The 23,049-nt window shown below is 34.6% G+C and overlaps 1 protein-coding gene across 1 annotated transcript; it reads left to right on the top strand.

The window, feature by feature from the left end:
- Positions 1–38: 38 nt before the first annotated feature.
- On the top strand, positions 39–11,585 carry LOC114292506 (glutathione S-transferase U17-like). The gene is made up of 4 exons (XM_082918566.1): positions 39–121; positions 695–1,016; positions 9,621–9,628; positions 11,196–11,585. The coding sequence occupies exons 1-4, from the start codon at positions 39–41 to the stop codon at positions 11,431–11,433; spliced, it is 651 nt and encodes a 216-aa protein (XP_082774692.1). The 3' UTR covers positions 11,434–11,585.
- Positions 11,586–23,049: the final 11,464 nt, after the last annotated feature.

Here is a 23,049-nt window from a genome sequence, read left to right as displayed (position 1 = left end):
CGGCAAAATAGCTGTCGCAAAAAGTCTTTTGTGACCCCATGTGCAGTCGCATAGGCCGTCGCAAAAAGTCTTTTGCGACTGTATTTTTATTACTTACGACGGCATGTGACGGTCGCAAAAAGTATTTTTTTTAGTAGTGAATGTTATTAATCACACTTAAAAGATGTGATGTAAATATTTTTAATCACACTTAAAAGGTGTGATCGAAATGTTATTAATCACACTTTTTAGTGTGATTAAAAATGACCCTTTTTAATCACACTTCCAAAGATCACACTTAAAAGGTGTGATCTAAATACTTTTAATCACACTTAAAAGATGTGATCAAAATATTTTTAATCACACTTAAAAGGTGTGATATAAATATTTTTAATCACACTTAAAAAGTGTGATTAAAAATGACCACTTTTAATCACACTCCCAAAGATCACACTTTAATAAAACTTAAAATGTGTGATTAAATAACATACATCACACAAAAAAAGTGTGATCTTTATCTGTTTTTGTAGCAGTGATATGCTCGTGACAACTTGGATGACGCATATTTGCATTTTTTTTTTAATTTTCTGTAAATATTTATATGCTCTTGAATATATATATATATATATATATGCCCACACTCTCTTTCAATTCATATCAAAACGCTAACAATTCATATCTGAATTCAATCATATTCAACCCATTATATTGCTAGAGAATTGGCCATAGCAGGTGTAAAGCTTATAGGAGGTTCACCAAGCCCATTTGTGAACCGGGTTCAAATCACTTTGAACCTAAAATCAATCAACTATGAGTTCTTACAAGAGACATTTGGTGCGAAAAGTGAGCTTCTTCTTAAATCAAAACCGGTTCACAAGAAAATACCGATTTTGTTTCACGATGACAAGCCTATATGTGAGTCTCTCATCATTGTTCAATACATTGATGAGTTATGGACATCTGGTCCCTCAATCCTTCCTTCTGATCCCTATGATCGTGCCATTGCTCGATTTTGGGGAGCCTACATTGATGATAAGGTATCTTTTGTTAGATAATGTCTCAATGGGACCACATAATTAAATGTGGTGTTATCATTTATAAAAAGCCTACAATTTAAGTGATTCAATTTAGTTAATAGGCTTAAGGGTATATGTGTTATGGACCTAATGTGTAGATACTAGTTGTATAATTTCTATTTCTATGAGGGGCAGAAATAGAAATTAAAACATATTGGTTAAAGTTGGTTTTCATTACCTTTCAGTTTTAAAACCAATAATGGTTAATTTATTGGTTTTCATTACCTTTCAGTTTTAAAACCAATAATGGTTAATTTATTGGTTTTCATTATCTTTCAGTTATGAAAACCAACTACAACCTTTAAAAGGTTATGGTCCCTATTCCTTCCTAAGGTGAAAAAATAAGAACACTGTTTTGTTTTTCTAAATCCTCTCAAGGAGAAACATAAGGCACCAAAGGGGAAAGGATTAGAAGGCAATAACATAGTCAATATCAAGGTTTTATTGACAATCAGACGCTTCCGTTTAACCGTTCATCGATGGATTCAGGTATGTCATTTTGTCTTGATTTCTTGATAATACACATGGTAAACGATCCAAAGTGTAAGGTTTATGTTCTGAAATTTATGTTAACAAGTGGTATCAGAGCGGTTATATCATGTGTATTATCAGAATAGATATGCTTTTATTCATCCTATTTAGTTTCTTGGAATCAGATTCTGTTTTTTGTATTTCTGTTTTTCCCTCTGCTGCAAATTCTGTTTTGTTTTCTGGAAATGGAACATAATTCGGATGGGCGGTTCATTTTTCAAATGGTGAACATCATGTATTTATATATATATGTATATAATTGGGATTGCTGCAGATTATATAACATATACGGGGTAACAAATTTAGAAATCTTTAAATTTAATGTAATTTCATACAACGTCTACGGAAATTTAATTTTCTAATGTTCTAAATATAAGTCAATTCAAACAAGATGTCACAAAAGTGATCTCTCTTGTCTAGATTGTTTTATATGGAATGTTTTGAAATTCATGTCTGTGTATCTCATGCGGGTATTTATCGGTCCAAAGACATGATTAAGACTTGGCAGAATTACACACGCATTTTGTGGTGATAAACATGTGCCAATTGTCAAGGAAACCTAATGTGAATAATAAATACATCGAAAGATAGATTTGTTATTTGACATAACTTATTGTCAATGTTTGATCATTACAACAAGAATACCACTTACAGTTAATATCACTACCCAAAGGTTTGGTATTAATGTTGTGCTAGGTATCTTGAGATGTTGTCATTAAATTAATTTATTTAGAGATTATCTGTTTGGTAACTTAATGTGAGTATAATTGTCTATTCCTTTTATTTTCTTTTCGATTCAGCTTTAATGTCGACTACTTTAATCTCTGCCAACATGAACAATGTTCCAATGTTAAATGGAACAAACTTTAAGGACTGGAAAGAGAACATATTGATTGTTCTCGACTGCATGGACATAGACTTGGCATTAAGGATGCCAAAACCGAATGCTCTCACTACACAAAGTACTCCTGAGGAAACTGTGTACTTTGAAAAGTGGGATCGTTCTAACAGGCTAAGTCTTATGATCATGAAGCGTGGGATTCCAGAAGTTTTTTGGGGTGCAATAACAGAGGATGTTACCGTTGCCGGTGAATTTCTTTTAGAAATTCAAAAGCGTTTTGCTAAAAACGATAAGGCTGAAACAAGCACGCTTTTAGCAAGCTTGATTTCAATAAAGTATAAAGGCAAGGGTAATGTTCGCGAGTACATCATGGAAATGTCTCATCTTGCTTCAAAACTTAAGGCACTAAAGCTCGACCTATCTGATGATTTGCTCGTGCATTTAGTTCTCATCTCTCTTCCTGCACAATTTAACCAATTTAAGGTCAGTTATAACTGCCAGAAGGAGAAATGGACTCTCAATGAGCTCATTTCATTTTGTGTGCAAGAGGAAGAGAGATTGAAGCAAGAAAGGACTGAAAGTGCTCATCTAGCAAGCACCTCCAAGCATATGGGCAAAAGAACGCATAAGGGAAAGGAAGTTGCTATTCCTCAGGGTTCGGAACCAAAGAAACAGAAAACGCAGGATGGTTGTTTCTTTTGTGGCAAGCCCGGACACAGAAAGAAGGATTGTGCCAAATACGTCGCCTGGCGTATAAAGAAAGGTCCATTTCATGTTTTGGTCTGTTCTGAAATAAATTTAGCTTCAGTACCAAGCAACACTTGCCTGAACTACCGAAAGCCAACTGATACTGAAAGATACATCTTTGTGGGTGATGGCAAGTCAATAGAAGTGCAGGCAATAGCGCACTTTAGATTATTACTAAAAACTGGTTATTATTTGGATTTATTAGACACTTTTGTTGTACCGTCCTTTAGACAGAATTTAATTTCTGTTTCTGTATTGGACAAATTGGGATATTATTGTTCTTTTGGAAATATGAAGTTTAGTATGTCTATTAATTCCAATGTTATTGGTACTGGTTTACTTAATGTGTTTGATAATCTATATTTGCTCGAAACTATTGCATCTTATAATGCAACCTTGCACGTGGAATCACGAGGTACAAAGCGTAAATTAACTAAGGAAAATTCAGCCTCATTATGGCACAAACGCCTAGGTCACATCTCTAAATCTAGAGTTGAGCGCCTTGTGTCTGATGGAATTTTGGACTCTCTTGATTTTTTAGATTTTGATGTCTGTGTTGAGTGTATCAAGGGAAAACAGACCAAAATAAAGAAATATGGTGCCCATAGGACTACAGATGTCTTAGAACTAATTCATACGGACATTTGTGGCCCATTCCCTATGGCGTCTTGGAATGGTCAACAATATTTTATCACATTCATAGACGATTATTCCAGATATGGGTATCTATTTCTTATCCATGAGAAATCACAGTCTTTGGACGTCTTCAAAAGATTTAAGGCCGAAGTTGAGTTACAACTCAACAAACGGATTAAAAGTGTCAGGTCTGACCATGGTGGTGAATACTATGGCAGATATGATGGATCAGGTGAACAACGTCCAGGACCGTTTGCAAAATAACTGGAGGAATGTGGAATCGTCCCACAATACACCATGCCAGGATCACCTAGCATGAATGGTGTATCTGAGAGACGAAACCGGACTCTTAAGGATATGGTAAGAAGTATGATCAGTCATTCTACTTTACCAGAGTCCCTCTGGGGTGAGGCTCTAAAGACAGCAACTTATATCTTAAATCAGGTGCCAACTAAAGCACCTGCAAAAACACCTTATGAGCTTTGGGTTGGGCGAAAGCCTAGTCTAAAACATTTGCATGTGTGGGGGTGTCCTGCTGAGCCGAGGCCTTATAAACCTCATGAACGAAAATTGGACTCTAAAACCATTAGCAGCTACTTTATTGGCTATGCCGAACGATCACGGGGTTACAAGTTTTATGATCCCACAAATAGGTCAATATTTGAGACGGGAATTGCAACATTTTTTGAGGATGTTGAGTTTGGGGGGAGAAATCCAGTTAGAGACATTGTCTTTGAGGAGGAAGCAGGAGTAATCCCACTTCCTACTACTACTTTTGACCAATCACAGGTTCCTATACCTGTCATTGCTCGAGAAGTAATTTCGAATCCTCAGCCAGACAATGTTGTTCAAGATAATATAGTTCAAACCCCCATTCAAGATGAGGTAATTATTCCTGAGGAACAAACTCTACAACCTCAACCTCAAGAATCTATGCCATTAAGGTGATCCACCAGAGAAAGGAGACTTACATTTTCAGATGATTATATTGTATATCTCCAGGAACATGAGGTAGAAAATGGAATGTCGAAAGATGATCCAATCAACTTTCGTCAAGCCATGGAAAGTTCCAACTCTCATAAGTGGATAGAAGCCATGAATGAAGAATATAAGTCTATGCAAGACAATAAAGTTTGGGAACTTGTCTTATTACCAGTTGGTGCGAAACCCGTAGGTTGTAAATGGATATTTAAAACCAAAAGGGATTCAAATGGTAATGTGGAGAGGTATAAGGCACGTCTTGTAGCCAAAGGCTTTACTCAAAAAGAAGGAATTGACTTTAAAGAAACTTTCTCTGCAGTTTCTTCGAAAGATTCTTTTAGGACAATTATGGCGCTTGTTGCATATTTTGATCTTGAGTTGCATCAGATGGATGTCAAAACAGCTTTTCTTAATGGTGACATTAAAGAAACAATTTATATGGTGCAGCCAGAAAACTTTGTGTCAGGAGACCCAAAGAATATGGTTTGCAAATTGACTAAATCCATCTATGGACTCAAACAAGCTTCTCATCAGTGGTACTTCAAATTTCATCAAGTTCTCACTTCGTATGGTTTTGAAACTAACGTTGTTGATGAATGTGTGTATCACAAGTTCAGTGGGAGTAAACACATATTTTTGGTTTTATATGTTGACGACATATTGCTTGCCACAAACGATATAAACTTATTGCATGACACCAAGAGATTTCTATCTAAGAATTTTGAAATGAAAGATCTTGGTGATGTTTCCTTTGTATTAGGAATCGAAATACTCCGAGATCGTTCTCGGGGTATTCTGGGATTATCACAAAGGAGCTATATCGAAAAAATACTCATTAGATTTGGCATGCAAAATTGTAAATCAGGTGAAACCCCGGTTGCTAAGGGAGACAAGTTTAGTCTCAGCCAATGCCCGAAGAACAGTCTTGAAATTCAAGAAATGTAGAAGATTCCTTATGCCTCAGCTGTAGGGAGTCTAATGTATGCTCAAGTATGTACGCGTCCGGATATTGCGTTTATAGTTGACATGTTAGGCAGATATTTAAGTAATCCTGGCATGGATCATTGGAAAGCAGCCAAGCGTGTTATGCGATATTTACAGAGAACAAAAGAATATATGCTCACATATAGGAGATCGGATAAGTTAGAGGTCATTGGATATTCCGACTCCGATTTTGCTGGATGCCAAGACAGTAGGAAATCCACATCAGGCTATATTTATCTGTTAGCTGGCGGAGCAATTTCTTGGAGGTCTGCAAAGCAGACGCTCATAGCTTCATCCACCATGGCTGCAGAGTTTGTAGCATGTTATGAGGCATCAAACCAAGGGATATGGCTGCGGAATTTTGTCACTGGGTTGCGTATTTTGGAAGGCACTGAAAGACCACTTAAGATATATTGTGACAATAAGTCTGCAGTTTTATATTCCAATAACAACAGGAGCTCGACAAAATCAAAGCATATTGATATCAAGTTCCTAGTTGTAAAAGAAAGAGTGCAGAGTGGACAGATTTCCATAGAGCACATTGGGACAAACTCCATGATAGTGGATCCACTTACGAAGAAACTACCACCCAAGGTCTTTCATGAGCACACTGCTCATATGGGTGTTGTTCTATTTGAGAACATTCTGGTTTAGTGGGAGTTTGTATTTATATTACTGCTTTATGTCAGCCTTGAGTTTTATTTATGTAATTAGATTAATTTCTGCAGAAATGAAGTATTCAGTTTATTACTCTCTGTTACGTATTGTGAAGTATTGATCTCAATAAAGTTAAGTAGGACCAGTTGGACATAGGGATGTATGGATCACATCACATGTAATTTCCATGCTACGCATCCATGATTGATCTATGTCATTTAGCTATATTTGTATACGTGACCATTGGTGGGTCGAGTTACGATTGATGTAACGACGACCGCTTTGATCCTATATTAATATAGTTAATGGACAAGATTGTTTGGATACCCTCAAGTTATGATAACAAATTTCTAAGCTCACTAAAGTTAAGCACATTTTTCAAGATACATATGTGGTCCAGTGGGAGATTGTTAGATAATGTCTCAATGGGACCACATAATTAAATGTGGTGTTATCATTTATAAAAAGCCTACAATTTAAGTGATTCAATTTAGTTAATAGGCTTAAGGGTATATGTGTTATGGACCTAATGTGTAGATACTAGTTGTATAATTTCTATTTCTATGAGGGGCAGAAATAGAAATTAAAACATATTAGTTAAAGTTGGTTTTCATTACCTTTCAGTTTTAAAACCAATAATGGTTAATTTATTGGTTTTCATTATCTTTCAGTTATGAAAACCAATTACAACCTTTAAAAGGTTATGGTCCCTATTCCTTCCTAAGGTGAAAAAATAAGAACACTGTTTTGTTTTTCTAAATCCTCTCAAGGAGAAACATAAGGCACCAAAGGGGAAAGGATTAGAAGGCAATAACATAGTCAATATCAAGGTTTTATTGACAATCAGACGCTTCCGTTTAACCGTTCATTGATGGATTCAAGTATGTCATTTTGTCTTGATTTCTTGATAATACACATGGTAAATGATCCAAAGTGTAAGGTTTATGTTCTGAAATTTATGTTAACATCTTTTTCTCATTTGTCGAGTTTATTGACCCTATTTGGTTTTGAGTTTTCAAAAACTGACTTTTGAATTTTAAGTTTGTATTTTTTTGATTTTTAATGATTTTTTAAATATTTCAAATAATTTTTAAATTTTTTTTTTTGATACACTTAATCTTAATATACTTAAAAAGTAATAAATTTGTACAAAAATGTTTAAAAAATTCATTGAATAAAATAAAATATGAAAATGTATTGAATTTTCATTGTTTTTTTTTTAGTGAATTTTTTTAAGTTATTTTTCACAAATATTGTGGGTGTTTGGAAAGTTGTTATTTTAGTAGGCTATTTTAATTTTTGACTATTTTAGAAGGCTAAAATTTTTGTATTTGGAATGATTATTGGATTTTTTTGTAGCTGGATGTGATGTTTATGAGAGAGAAAGTAAAATGATTATGAATTTAATGTGACATTTTGTCTTATTAGTTATTTTAGCATATTTTGTCTTTTCGTACTATTTTAGCCAAAAAAACTACTTCCCAGACACCCCCATTATATTTTTCAAGCGTATTTAAATTATGTGTATCTAAAAAATAAAAAAAAAAGAATCATAAAATATGAAAAAAAATTCACCAAAAACAAAAAAAAAATACAAAAAATAAAAAATTTAATTTTCTAGAACCAAGCATGATATGCATTTTATTTTTATTTTTATTTTTATTTTGTGGTGTATTATGTAGTGAAATGAAATGGTAGAACAAAGGGTGTCCATATATTATTAAAAAAAATATTCAAAAAATTGCAAAAAAAAATGATATTAACATAAAATAATTACAATGTTATGGAAGTACAAATAATTTATGAATTAGATTGTGTAACTAAGGTTTGTACTTTGATACTTTCCAATTATTGTGACTTTATACCATTTTTTTCCGATTCTCCCATTTTCCCAAAAATATATTTATGTACATACCAAGCATGTATATGTTTTTGTTCTCGCAGTGTTTTCCATCATTAGTGGAACTTCGAAAGGCAAAAGGAGAGGAAGAGAGATTGGCAGCAGTAGACAAACTTTTTTTTGATCAGCAAAGAAAAATTTCATTAATCAAGTTGAAATTAAAGGTACAGGAAGATGAAATGCACTGAGAGAGATTCGGAAGGTACAAAATACTCCTACTACTGCTACTCGCAGCCATACAACCAACCCCTTTGCCTCACGAATTTTTTAAAAAACATAAAAGTTAAGAAGAACTTAACAGAAAATAAAATCCATGATTCCCACCAAATCATCCCACTAAAACACCCAAACAGATCTTGCAATCCTCTAAACAACAAACTAAAGACAACTAATTCAACACCCAAGCTGCACTCCCCAGGCCAACCACCCATCTGAATACGCCACCCACGCCTAAGCTTCTGCAACACGCCAAGCCCACACCTAAGCTGCTGCCAACCACGCCTAGCTGACCTGCTCCTGATACTCCTACCACCAGCCTTCATCCACGCCTGACATCTCCATCGGGCTTCCCCCACTCTATGGCCGGAACACTGAAACTACACCTATGGCCGGAAAAACTCCATGGCTGGAAAAAAACTCCACACCCAGCACTCATTGCAGCCGAGCACACCCACTGCCATCACCACTTCCATGGTCGGACACAGCTTTCCGATCCAAACACCGAACACACCCACTGCAAAAGCCCCGGTGATGACAACCCAAAGCCTCGAAGCATCGAACAACCTCCGAGACACCACCGTACATCTGGATGAAGTTCACCCCTCAAACTCCCACTCGAAAAGGAGCGCTCGAATGAAATCTTAGACAGACCTGAATCAACTTCAACACCCAAGTTCCCCCTGAACAAAGCACCGAAGCAACTCCATAGATCCGAAACCGAGCTCATCCCTCAAACTCCCACTCGCAAGAGAGCGCCCGAATGAAGATCCACCCCCTGTTGAAACAGAACAAGCAACCCCAAGGTAGAAAACGGAAAACAGACAGCAAAACAAAACGCCCCAAAGATACATAACAAACACCCGAAGCACCCCAGATGAAACAACAAAGGACATCAAAGTGGTTAGAAATTGTGGGAATCAAGTTTATTAACAGCAGAAACTAGCACACAAAGACAAAAGAGAGCTGGGCCAGCCGACCGCCATAGCCGAAGGCGGCGGTCGGCCGGCCAAAAATGAGGCCCGGGGGTGGAGGTTTTGAGAGCTTTTTTTGTATTGATATCCAAAAAAAGGTAATCAGGTACAATGAACGCACATATTTTGCAAGTTGATGTAGTAGACGTTGACAACAAAGAGGTCTAGCGCCAAAGAATTTTTCATCAAGTAGACAAACTGGCAGCAATGCTGGTGTTGTTAGAACAGTATTTCATCAACTGCAGCAGTACTAAAGGAAATGGTAATTTCTGCTCGAAATGGTAGAAAAATTCGGGGTAAAATCAGAATTTTTTCTCAAGTTTGGTCTATTTTTTAGGTGGGCCCTGAGTATCGATTTACTCGGGTCAAAGTGGTAACGCGTTCTATGCCGCGTTGTGATTCACGTGGTATATTTGGTTGCTCAAAACCATTACCGAGTGAATGAAAAATTGAAGCCAAAGTGTGCTCCATGGAAATGGAGTTTTAGTGGAAATTCCTTAAGGTTGTAAAATGGCTTGTCCCACATTGATTTGGTGAGAAGTTTTGAAAGGGTTTATAAGGCATGGGTTTGGTACTTGGGGTGTGCCCCAAGGGGTACCCAAGTGTTTTAGAGGGAGAGGTTATGGGCAAAATGGGGTAGACCCATTGGGCCCAAAAATCACCACGCGCCGCCGTCCGTCTGGGCGGGCTGGGCGCTAGTGCGTGATGTGTGGTTCGGTTGGGCTTATTCGACCCAATAATAATCTTTTTGGGCCAAAAATATTTGAATTTAATTTTATTTTTGGTAAAATAAAATCCAGAATTCAAATTAAACTGATTTGGATTTTTCTGTACATCCAAACAGGGCCCTTCCCGTTTTCAAACAGAAATAAACTAGTTTGGAATTAGTGCACACCCAAACAGGGCCCTTCCCTTTTTTGCTATCTGTTTGAATTCAAAACCAACAGGTATCATACCTGTTCAATTTAAAACCAAGAGCCACCTTTACATCCAAACAGGGCCCTTCCCGTTTTTAAACAGAAATAAACTAGTTTGGAATTAGTGCACACCCAAACAAGGCCCTTTCCTTTTTTGCTATCTGTTTGAATTATTAACAGATTCAAATCTGTTTGAATTCAAAACCAACAGGTATCATACCTGTTCAATTTAAAACCAAGAGCCACCTTTACATCTATAAATAAGACCACCCTCATTTGATGTTATTCATTCAGAAATTTCGTATTTTACCTCTGCTTATTCTATTCTTCATTTTGTTGCATTTTATTTCTGAAAGAAAGAGTGTAAACACTTAGCGTGTTTGTAAGGCAAACAATTTGTAGTGCTGCTATTGTTTATGGTAGATCATTTCATCTTGGGAAATAGACGTTCATATTCTGAAAGCACCGTGGAGAGGACGAATCTGTCTTAAGGACACAGTGTCAAACACTGGACTTGATCAGAAAATAATTCGAAGAAATTAAATCAAGTAAGTTATTTAATTTATTTTCAGTGTTGTTTTTATTTATTTTAATCAGATTTTAATTTTGTTTTTGTAACAAAATAAAATCTGTTTTTTTTTTTTATTTCGAGTTTGATTTTTGTAATCAAACAAATTCTTTCCTTTTCTTTATTTCTTTATATTCTTGTTGTTGTTTTGTACACAACAGAATTTAATCTATTTAAATACAGTGAAGATTGTCCAACAATTTCTTCGGTGGCGACGGCATTGGGTACGTCGACATAGCACTCGGGTGCTTCTTGGGTTGGTTCAAGGAGTCGGAGAAGTTGTTCGATGTAAAGGTGCTAGACATAGCCAAGACGCCGCGTCTGGTGGAGTGGGCCGAGAGGTTTTGCTCAGATGATGCAGTGAAGAATGTTATTCCAGAGACTGAAAATCTGATGGAGTTTGCTAAAAGAAATCTGATGAAGTGAAAAATGCGCAGTAGTCTAATTGAAATGCCTTGAGTTGGGTTGGGTTACTTGGGAAGTCCATGAAGTGGGAAGTTTTCATTGTGAACATTTTTAATAATCTTGTTTTGTTTTTTCCTTCTATTACAAGTAAAAATAAGTTTAGACGTGAAAAATATTTCGCGAAAATTATATGTGAAACTGTGGCGGTTGATTGGTCGACTGACCAATACAAGTTAAGGTTGACCATTTTGTTGGTATGTAGCATTATCATATAAATAAACTTGTGATGTTGCTTTAATAATGCCCGGCGAGGAAACAATTGTTTTTCTTTTTCTTTTTCTTTTTTTTTGGGGGGGGGGGGGTGATTTTGAAGAAAACACCCAAGGGAAAAACGTAATAAGAAATTAGAAAAAGTTGAAGCTCTTCACATGTAGAAATAAACACATAAATTCGGATCTGGAATTCTACGTGATTGTGTGATTGATTAACGGTATTTTGTAAAAAAAAAAATTGAAAGTATACAGTTTTTGTTATTAAGTGAGCATATTGTCAATATTTTATTATGAGAAGGCTGAATAATTGTAAGGCATGTTTTTATCGCATCTCTTTCCTTTCTGCTTTTTGTGATTTGATTATCTCTTAACATAAATAAACATTTAACACTAATAAAAATTTAGAAAAGCTTGAATAAAAATTTAAATTGTTAAATAATGCACAAAAGAGGGGAAAAAAAAAGAGGATCACAACCCTCGATAAAATTTCCTTTTGCTGATAAAATAAAAAAGAACAGTGGTATGGATGTACATTTTCTTGTTATAAATTCTCTACCCACTGGATTGCTAAATTGAAAAATCTAAAAATCCCCTAGATGTTGATTAGTGATTATGTATCAATTTTAAGCAGTAAACAACAATCCCAATCAAACAATCAAGACAAATCGACACAACGATTTTACGTGAAAAAATCACAATTGAACACATTCAATTGTGATAAAAAAAACTACGGGCAACAGCCGCAAAACAATCCACTAAGAAGATATAAAGGAATTACACAGGTATTCTCTCAATTACCTAGCGAATCCACGCCCGAATTGAACCAACCTCTATGTGTCTCTTCCAACCCCGTCTTCACCTCGGAATTGTCTTGACGATGAGCCACTCAGGAATCCACCAAAGTTTCAGGCTCGAATTCTTCAGAATCCACCGAAGAACAACTCTCTCTTTTGTGTAGAACAAATAAATAATCCTTTGATGTATACTCTTAAAACCATAAGTTGAATACTCAATCAAAACATTAAAGAAAACTAGCAAAATATCCCCAGATATAAACCTTAGAACCCAAAAAGAAGATTTGGAGAAGTAATCAAAGTTTTGGAAGAAAACCAACTACTTATAGAAATCCAAAGTAATCCTAGTTTTGGAAGAAAACCAATTCCTTATAAAAATCCAAAGTAATCCTAGATTTGACCCAATACGCGAATATATAGAATCTGTGTTTGCGCGGTCCGCTCGAGCGTGGGAATTCCCGCTCGAGTAGAGGCTTCAAAATTGTGTGATTCATATAGGCTTCACGCTCGAGCGGAAGTTTCCACGCTCGAGCGTCGAATCACACCATCCAGTACTTTTTCAAGCAAAGCAGAGATGCTGTGAGCTTGCAATCCCCGCTCAAGCATCACTTTCCCCGCTCGAGTGGGACGACCAAAATTGGAAAATTTGAAGAACTAGATCCTATTACAACCTCGGTTTTGATCCATGGAAATCGACAAAGACACGATTCGGGTTGGATTCGCATCTAATAAACTCATAGTCTCACTGAAATAAAAGTGCGAAAACAAATACAACTGAAAGGAGTTTTGTCAAACGGGGTTGTCAAGAATAAAAACCTAACATATTTAATACCTGTGGAACTATGAGTTAAATTTAGTTTATTTATCAAACATCATGAATGAATTGTATTTGATAAGTAGAGAGGAGCTGTGTACGTACTCAACATCATCTTCCTCTTCAGCGAAGACGATCACTTCAAGAAACAGGCATTTCATTTCTCAGCAGCATGCAGAAATCAAAACCCACATCAGGAAGAAAAATATTGATCAGAGATTGTTGCGAGAACTTGAGAGAAATCGTTAGGATCATTTGGGTAGCGAACCCAATGGTTCCAAAACAGGGACCCAGTACTTGTTGTGCGATGATGTGAGACGACCATGATCGACATGAGAGATGGGGAAGAAAAAGTTGGGAGAGCGACGTTGAATGCGATGGCTGTCGATATGCAATTAGGAAGTTGCTTCTGTTTGTAACATAACATGTTTTCTCGTTTTTTATTTGATTTGTTTGATTGTTTCGTTCTTCAGTTAATTGTTTTTGTTTTTGTTGGTGATTAATGAGAAATTTTGGATCAATGTTAGTGATTAAATTTAAAGGCAAATTACAAGGTTTTTGTAATTTGAGATTTGTGTCAATTTAATTTTTGACTTTTCAATTGTGACATATTTAATCTTAAATTTTGAATGTCGTTTTAAATATGAATAATTGAAGATATCATTTCTTTTTTCCAAACGAAAAATGTTCAATTTCAAGGGCAAGATTGTTAATTTGATCAAATACAAAATAGTTTGACAAAAATAAATATCAAAAAGTTATTTTTGAATTTTTAAAAATTATTTTTTATCCACCAAATATAAAATTATACAAAATTGATAAATCTTTTAGAGCATCTCTAATGGTCACTTGCTATTTTGGCAAATCTCAACTAACTTTCCCTCTAAATTATAGGTATTGTTTGGATATAGGTTTTTTAGTGACTTCTTTTTTTTTGTTTATTTTTTGTCTTTTGTGACCTTTTTTTTAACTATTGTACAAAAAAATTATATATTTATATTATTCCCCACTAAACAAATACAAAAATGAAAAAAAAAAATTAATATAATTCACCCCTCCAAAAAACATATCACTATAAAAAAATAAAAAAATAAAAACAATTTTTTTTTTTTAACTACATATAAAAAATAAACAACCACCAACTACCTACCAACAATCATCCATCATTCACTCAACATTTATTCACCAACAACATGTGCGGACCATTTGATGAAAATTTCATTTTTTCGCATTGTGTAATACGTTTTCATCTGAAGGTCCAAATGAGAAACGTCCGTAGTCATTATTAAATGTTCTTCTTTTTTTATCTCAAGTTCTTTCATTTCCTATAGTGCTTGAATCATTTTTTCTTCTCTTTTAGCTTTTTTCTTTTCTTTCTCAACAAGGTGTTGGTTAAATGTCTCCAATTGTATGCTCATTTTTTGGACTTTAACTTCAACGACTAGATTTCTCCGAAACAATTCTTTTGTAACTTTCCTACCGATAGACCTTTTACCCCTTGCAGAGACACTACCCTCACCGATTGGATTATTACTAACAATTGGATTGTTACCAACACTTGGACTGTTATTGTCTCCAAGAGAAATGTAGTTATCTATCGGGGAATCAAGAGTTGTTAGGGGAAAACGGTGTATGTATCATTGATTTCACCATGTTCGTAGTGGCCATATCTTGCCACCTGATATTTTTTTGCAAGACTGGCCAACATTGTTCAAAAGTAAAATGTTTGATTTCATCTTGATGGTATAATAGTTTTGCTTGAGGCATATGTATCAATAAAATATTAAATTAATTAATCAGTTAATTTTTATACTATACCAAAATAAAAAACTAGCATAATAAATGAAGAAAAAATCATACCGTATCAACTTGGGACATCCCACTTGAGTGAAGATTTTTGACTTGTGCTAAACACCCCCAAAATTTGTTGGAACATTTCATAATTATACCCCATCGAGATTGGATAGACACTTGTGTTCTTGACTGATCATTCTGAATCAAGCAATAATTTTCATAAATTCTCCCCCTAAAGTGAGCATACGATTGCGAATTGCCAATAATTTTAGAAATGTGACACCAAGATTTACAAATTGCCACATCTGCATCAACGGTGAATGATTTTCTATTCTTTATTTTTGATGAAGCTTCCATATTGATTGCATGAAAAACTAAAAAGAAAACAATTTTGGAGGTTTGCTGTGAAATTAAGATAAAGAGAGGAGAAAAGAAAAATGACATTTGAATTGTTTGCTATGAAATGAAATTGAGCCTTCGTTTGGCATGCCAGACTTTATGGTTTTTTTGCTATTTTTGCCTCAAAAAGACAAAATAGGCTTAATTAGCCCAATAAGACAAAACATCACATCCAAACCATAATCATTTTATTTTTTTTCATTTGCAAAAGTCAAAAAAAAACTAAAAAACCTATCCCAAACGAGACTTTTTAACTCCAGGCTAAAATAGTCAAAAAGCCAACTCACATCCTAAACAAACCCTCAGAGGGTTTCTATTTATAGGAATGCAAAATATTTCGTTTTGAAGATAATAGCAGTTGAAGATGACCGTTTGAAGATAGTTGTTGTTTGTACTTATTTTTTATTTTTTATTTTTTTTTTTAGGCAAATAGAACACAACGACTCTTTTCATTTCCAAGAATGATCACCACCATCCACGTACAAACCAACGGTTGAGATGATTTCTCTAGAATCATCCAATCCATTATCTTCACATTTATTCATTGTCTGCACTCTCCCTCTCACTCTCCTCTTCCCTTTTCCTCCTCCATCATCGAAACGTCTCTCTCTCTCTCTCTCTCTGTGGGTCTTTGAGCTCAAGAGCAGTATACTATCCGATCTATCATGGTGTTGTCTCCGATCTGTCTACTACAGTAGCAAAGATTGATTATGAATAATACTTGAATGCTTAGAGTTGTTCTCCCAGCAGATCTTGGGAGGTACTTGCATTTATAGACTTCAATGTCTTTTAGCCGATGGAGGAGAGAATGGGTGATGTCTTCTAGCCGTTGGAGTAGAGCAAGGGTGATATCTTCTAGATGTTGGAGCAGAGCATGGGTGTATACAGGTTTTCATCAAGAGTTTGGACATGGAGCCTCCTCAAAAGATGTGATGCCTATGCTTATAATTCAAATCTTGGTAGTTGGAGATAAGATATGTCTCTATACTTTTTATCTTTTCAAATTTGGGAATGGTGTAGATAGAATATTCTTCCTCCACTCAGTCAAAAGTTGCTGTCCATAACTCTTTTTAGATAGGATAAGACATGTCTCCTTAGTTGTGTTAGAAAAGTCTGCTCACAGATCAAAAATGGCAGCTAGGTTTTGAAATCCAGACTTAAGGGTGTCGACCCCTACAGTTTTGGTGTCGACCCCTACAGTTTTGGTGTCGACCCTTTTCTTTCTTTTCTTTTATGCCTTGACTACCATAAGTTCTTGGCATCAACCCTTACTTAAATGGGTGTCAACCCTTTGCTGCTGGAAGACTTAAACTTTGTTCTCTGTCTTTTGGTGTCAACCCTGTCATGTCTTAGTGTCGACCCTTTGTTGCTGAATAGCCTAAGCTTTATTCCTATCTTTTAGTGTCAACTTTTTCATGTCTTGGTGTCGACCCTTTGGTGCTGAATAGCCTAAGCTTTGTTCACTGTCTTTTGGTGTCAACCCTATCATCTCTTGTTGTCGACCCTTTGCTGCTGAATAGCTTAAGCTTTGTTGTCTGTCTTTTAGTGTCGACCCTATCATATCTTGGTATCGACCCTTTGACCTGTTTTAATCAAGAATAACATTGTGCACAAGTATATTGATTCTAGGGCTTTGAGGTGCCAATATTTATGAGAATATAATAATTTAAAAGCATACATTCTTTAGAATCATTAAAGAGCAAAGTCATGAGAATATTTTGAAAACTTTGAATAATTGAATAAGCTCAAGATATTTGTCAATAATCAAAATCAATCAAATTGAAATGTAAATAACCTTGGGGCTGACACTATCCAATTCCATTGGTCAGTTAACGGCAAAATAGATGGATACTTTTAATTGAAACTAATTTAAAAGTTCGGGATTTAAATTGAAAAAAATAAAATTCAGAGATTGATTTGTTAATCTTAGGATTTTTTTTTTCTTTTGTAATTTTTTCTTAGTTGTTTAACTTACTCCAAAATGATTAGAAAATAGTACGTGCAAAAACATTGTGTATTAATAATTCGTTTGGATTCAATAAAATTCTAAAGAAATTAAAAAATTTAATAAATTCTTGTAACCAAAAAAAATTGTTTAATTTGTTTTAAAATTAAATTTTCATTTCTTTATATATTTTCTGTCGCCTTCTACCACCACCTACAACTCATCACTACCACTGACCATCACATTTAACTAGTTCCACTTCTAGCAACTGTATTTCACAAGATCCTCTAACCACCATCACCAATGACCTCATCCAACCTGCTTTTCCAACCATCATCTTTGGCTATAAACAACTACCTCTTATCAACAACTTGCTCTAGCCATCTCCCAACACCTCCCACCATAAACCCAACCTCTAACCGTTTGATAACATTTTCTTCTTTTTTTTTTTAATAGTTTTACAATTATTGATTAATAGAAAAAACCAAAAATATTTAAGTTTATTTTTTTGTAAAAATAAAAACAAAAATTATGTTTGAAATTATAAACATTTATTTGGAAAAAACTTTGATCTTTTCCATTCCATTCATGTAATGAAGAATTTTCATTCCATATCTATTGGCTATGAAATAAAAATACAAATTTATAATTATTTTAAATTAAAAAAATATATGTTATTACACTCACCATTAGATAATGTATGGAGAGGATTACAATCCTCGAATGTGAGTATCGTTTTTCATTTTTTACATTCAATTTTCAAAAACAATAAAATTGAACACCCTTATGTAAAAAACACTTTTCAATTTTCAAAAGCTATATTTTTATTATAAAAATAAAGTGATATAAAAGTAGCAATGTTATTAAACTTTTCATTATACAAATGCTAATGGGTCTAAAAAGTGAACTTCTATATTATTTTCTATTATTTAATGATGGAAAGTATATAAAAAGTATCTTAAAAATATGTAAAAATATTAAAAATATATATTGATTTATTTCAATAAAAGTACATTACAAATCTAAAAATATAAAAGTACATCAAATTTAGTAAAAAAAAATATCTTATATTTTTTAATTTTTAAATCTTTTATTTGTGCCCTATAAACACTTATTAGCAGGACACTTTTTTAAAAACACAACTGAAAAACAGGAACAAAATACTTTAATTGAAATAGAAAAGGGTGGTACTAGATCCACCATATGAATAAGATAGCCCAAGTTGCCCAAATGATGTGGATTGCTTATGTGGCGCTGATGTGGAATTTTAATATTTTTTATTTTTATTTTTTTATGACATTATATCTAATTGTTGTTAATAATATATGATTTATTGAATTATTTATTAATTATTTTTCTAGTAAATTCTATATCTCTAGTAGTATCAGTATTTAGTAGATTTTGTAGAAAATTACATCATTGTTGACAGTTTGCTATTAATACTATTACTTGATTATGATCTAACAACAGGTATGGATATAGAAATGGTGATAAATACTCACAGAAATAAAAATAAAAAAATAAAAAACAACTAATTATTATTACTTCTTATATTATTTAAGATGTTTTGAATTTAGGCCCACTATACTTCCAAAATAAAAATAATATTAGAGGCTTTGACTTTAGGTAAACATAGTGGCATTGGGCTTTGTCGTTGGCAAGCATCCAATTTATAGAGGTGGCTAACCTCAACCTTTCCTTCCTTAGATCAGGCTCAACACAGATTTTTTTCGTTTCATACCTCAAACCGTAACTTCAGAAGTTGTTTCTTTGGTTATATAGGAGACCTAAGACCAATAATCTGTCATATAAAAGTAGCACACTCTTTTTGAAAAGAAAATATTTTTTATTTATTGAACAAAAAATTTATAAGGAAAGGGGTGTCTGTATAAACTGTTGAATTGCTAGAGTATTGTATGCTCTAAGAAACCTTGAGATCTAAACTTCTTTCATAATCTCAAGTATATTCTAAGTAATCTATGTCTCATTTTACTTTTCCTTTAGGCTTTTATATAGGCACTTGTAGTCTAAACTTCAACCTAATTTATAAACATAAAATATTTTATATATTATATTTTATGACTGATATAAAACAAACAAAAGACAAGCATGTGGTTGTGGTCAGGTGATCACATGTTATTGATGAAAAAGAGACAAGTTGGTGGAGTGGTCCTAATGAGCTCGTTCACGAAATAACTCTTCCTTGCAGCTTGCGTTTTTCTGATACTGTCAGCTCTGTCTTGTGTCATCAAGTTCAGCACTTATTGAGTCTTTGCCAAAAGTGTTTCCTTCTCTAGCAATGTTAGTCTTGTGGATGTAGATGACTTCTGCAAGTTCTCGAGTTAGAATATCAACCAAACTATTTTCATTGCCATTAATATTTTCTATATCAAAGGTAAATATTTTAACCAGAATTGTGATCGTAAAAGACTCCATTGCATCTATATGTTAGATAAATTCTTATTTACAGAACCTAATAGGTCTTGCAATCAGTTCTTATTAAAAACAGTTTTAGATCCAAAAATATTTAAAAACTTTTCTATTCCTTTTATTATGGCTAATAATTCTCTTTCCATGGTGGGATAATTGCATTCAGCTTGATTAAAACTTCCACTACAACACCTATATAGCTAATTATTTATTTATTTTTAATACCGCGTTCCAATTAGTGTTACTTGCATCCGTTTCTAGTATTAGCTTATCATTTTCATTAGGAAGAGTTAGGGTAGGCAAATTTTACAATTTTTTTTTAAGAAATTTACTAATGCGGTGTTAGCTGAGTTCCAAGTCCAACTCTCATCCTTTTTTGATTTCTTTTGTAATTACCAAACCAAGCCTTAAGGCCCATCAAATGGGGGTCAGCTACATGAATCCTTCTTCTCCACGCGGCTCTATCAAAGGCCATTTTGTTAGTCAAATTAAGTAGACCATACCTCTATTTACAACGGTAGCCAACGTTAATCAAGGTCTACCTAGTCTCCTAACACTACCATCTACCGTCACTGCATTGCATCTCTTCACTACTGCCTCATTTGGTTTCTATTGAATATGACCAAACCATCTCAATCGATTCTCTCTCAGCTTATCTTCTATCAGTGCTACTCCTACCCATTCCCGAATACACTCATTCCTAATTATATCTTATCTGGTCTTGCCACACACCCACCTTAGCATTCTCATCTCAGCAATACTCATCTTATCTACATGTTGTTTCTTGGTCTAATAATCGTTCTATAGAACTTTCATTTTAGTCTAGTGGGTATTTGTTTATCGCACAGTACCCCAAATGCACTTCTCCACTTAAGTCATCCCACCTTAATCCTATGGTCCTTATCCACATCAATCTCCCCCGCCGTTGCAATAATCGACCCTAAATAACGAAAATGTTTAATCATCAATTCTCGGTTCTCACTCTTCACTTCTCCTCTGCTTTCATTGTTACTGTTACTAAATTTACGCTCCATGTACTATGTCTTAGTTCTACTTATCCGAAATCCTTTAGATTCAAGTGTTTTTCTCCAAATCTTCAACTTTGTGTTAACTCATTCTCTAGTCTCATCCACTAACATGATATCATCTGCAAAAAGCATACACCATCGCACGTCATCCTAAATATTTCTCATCAACTCATCCATAACTAAAACAAAAAGATAAGGACTTAAAGTAGATCCTTGGTATAACCCTACAATGATAGAAAATTCATTTGTCTCTCCAACAAGCGATCTAATAGTGGTCACTACCCCTTCATACATGTCCCTAATCATATCAATATAACCTTTTGTCACCCATTTCTTCTTTAAAACCCACCATATTATATCCCGAGGCACTCTATCATATGTTTTTCTCAAGGTTGATAAACACCATACGAATGTCTCTTTTCTTCTCTCTATATTTTTCTATTACTCTCCTCAAAAGATAGATCGCTTCCATTGTTGACCTGCTAGGCATAAACCCAAATTGATTCTTTGACACCTCTGTTATATCTCGTAATCGGCATTCCATCACCCATTATATGGCACATTAGCTTGATTCCTCTATAGTTGTTACAATTCTAGGCATCTCCTTTATTCTTATAGATTGGCACTAAAATACTCTTCCCCCACCCATTTGGCATGTACCTAGTCAACAAAATTTTGCTAAACAACCTAGTCAACCAAGCAATCCCCTTTTTACCCAAACACTTCCAAGCTTCAATATGGATATCATCGAGTCCTAAAGCCTTATTTGGTTTCATCTTCTTAAGTGCAATCTCCACTTCAAAGTTCATAATCCTACGATAGAACCTATAGTCTTCGTTTATCGTATTACTTGCTATTTCTTCCTCTATTGACGTACCTCCATGTTCCTCATTTAATGGTTTCTCAAAATAGTTCTTCCATCTCTCCTTAATCTCTTCATCCTTCACCAATACCTTAGAATCCTCACTCTTGATGCACTTAACTTGATTAAAATCTCTTGTTTTCCTCTCCTGTATCTTAACAAGTTTGTAGATCCTCTTCTCTCTCTTCTTAATATCTAGTCTAGTGTATAGGTTATCATAAGCTTTCAACTTAGCATCTCTCACTACTTTCTTGACCTCCTTATTAGCCAATCTATATCTCTTAAAGTTTTTCTCAGTTCTATCCTTCTGCCACTTTTTAAAGCACTCTTTTTTTGCCTTAACTATCGCTTGAACCTCTTCCCTAGCTGGGTCCCGTTCCGTTCGACTCTCCAAGCACTTCCCTTGAGATTCTCCTCATACAATTGGCCATCGAGTTCCACATAGTGTTAGCATCATCTTTCAAGTCCCAAGTACTTTCCTTATCCATTCTATACTTAAATATTTCTATTTTATCCCCTTTTAGGTCCTACCATCTCGTCCTACGACGCCCATCATCCTTCCTAGCTTGGTATTGCCCTTTAAAACATAAATCTAGTACCAAAATCCTATATTGAGAGGCCAGACTCTCTATAGGAATCACCTTACAATCACTATATTTTAGGCAGCCTACATTTTTTTCACTAAAAAGTAATCTATTTGACTCTTAACTGATCCACTCTTAAAGGTTATTAGATGCTCCTCCCTCTTCTTATACAAAGTATTGGCCACCACCAAGTCAGAAGCCAACGCAAAATCTAAGATACTCTCTACAGCCTTATTTCTGTCACCAAAACCGTATCCACAATGCACCCTTTCATAGCCTAATCTATCTATGCCTACATGGCTATTGAAATGTCCACTTATAACTAGGTTTTGCGCTATGGGTATCTTCTGTAAGATCTCATCCATTTGCTCCCAAAAATCCCTCTTAGTCTAATCATCTAATCCTACTTGAGGGGCGTATGCACTAATAACGTTCACTATATTCCCTCCAATACCTAGTTTAACTAACATAATCTTATCCACTTTCCTAATGACCGCTACTACATTTTCCACAAGACCCTTGGCAACTATGATTCCTACCCCATTCCTGCATTTATCCTTACCACTATAATACAGTTTAAAACCAATATTCTCAATTTCCCTAGCTTTCTCACCCGTCCACTTAGTTTCTTGTACGCATGCTATAATAACTCTCCTCTTAATCATAACATCTACCAATTCCATCGTCTTACCAGTTAAAGTTCCTATATTCCAAG

The sequence above is a fragment of the Camellia sinensis genome, chromosome 3, assembly GCF_055761805.1.
Source record: "Camellia sinensis isolate YWXY chromosome 3, ASM5576180v1, whole genome shotgun sequence".
NCBI lineage: Eukaryota > Viridiplantae > Streptophyta > Magnoliopsida > Ericales > Theaceae > Camellia > Camellia sinensis.
The sequence above is the reverse complement of the archived record's forward strand: the minus strand, read 5'-3'. Positions and strand labels throughout refer to the sequence as shown.

Bases quoted from the DNA above. Each gene is read 5' to 3' on its own strand.
- LOC114292506 (XM_082918566.1), top strand. From the start codon at position 39: ATGTGCAGTCGCATAGGCCGTCGCAAAAAGTCTTTTGCGACTGTATTT. The intron at 122-694 runs GTATTTTTTTTA...TTATATTGCTAG, and splicing joins GCATGTGACGGTCGCAAAAA to AGAATTGGCCATAGCAGGTG.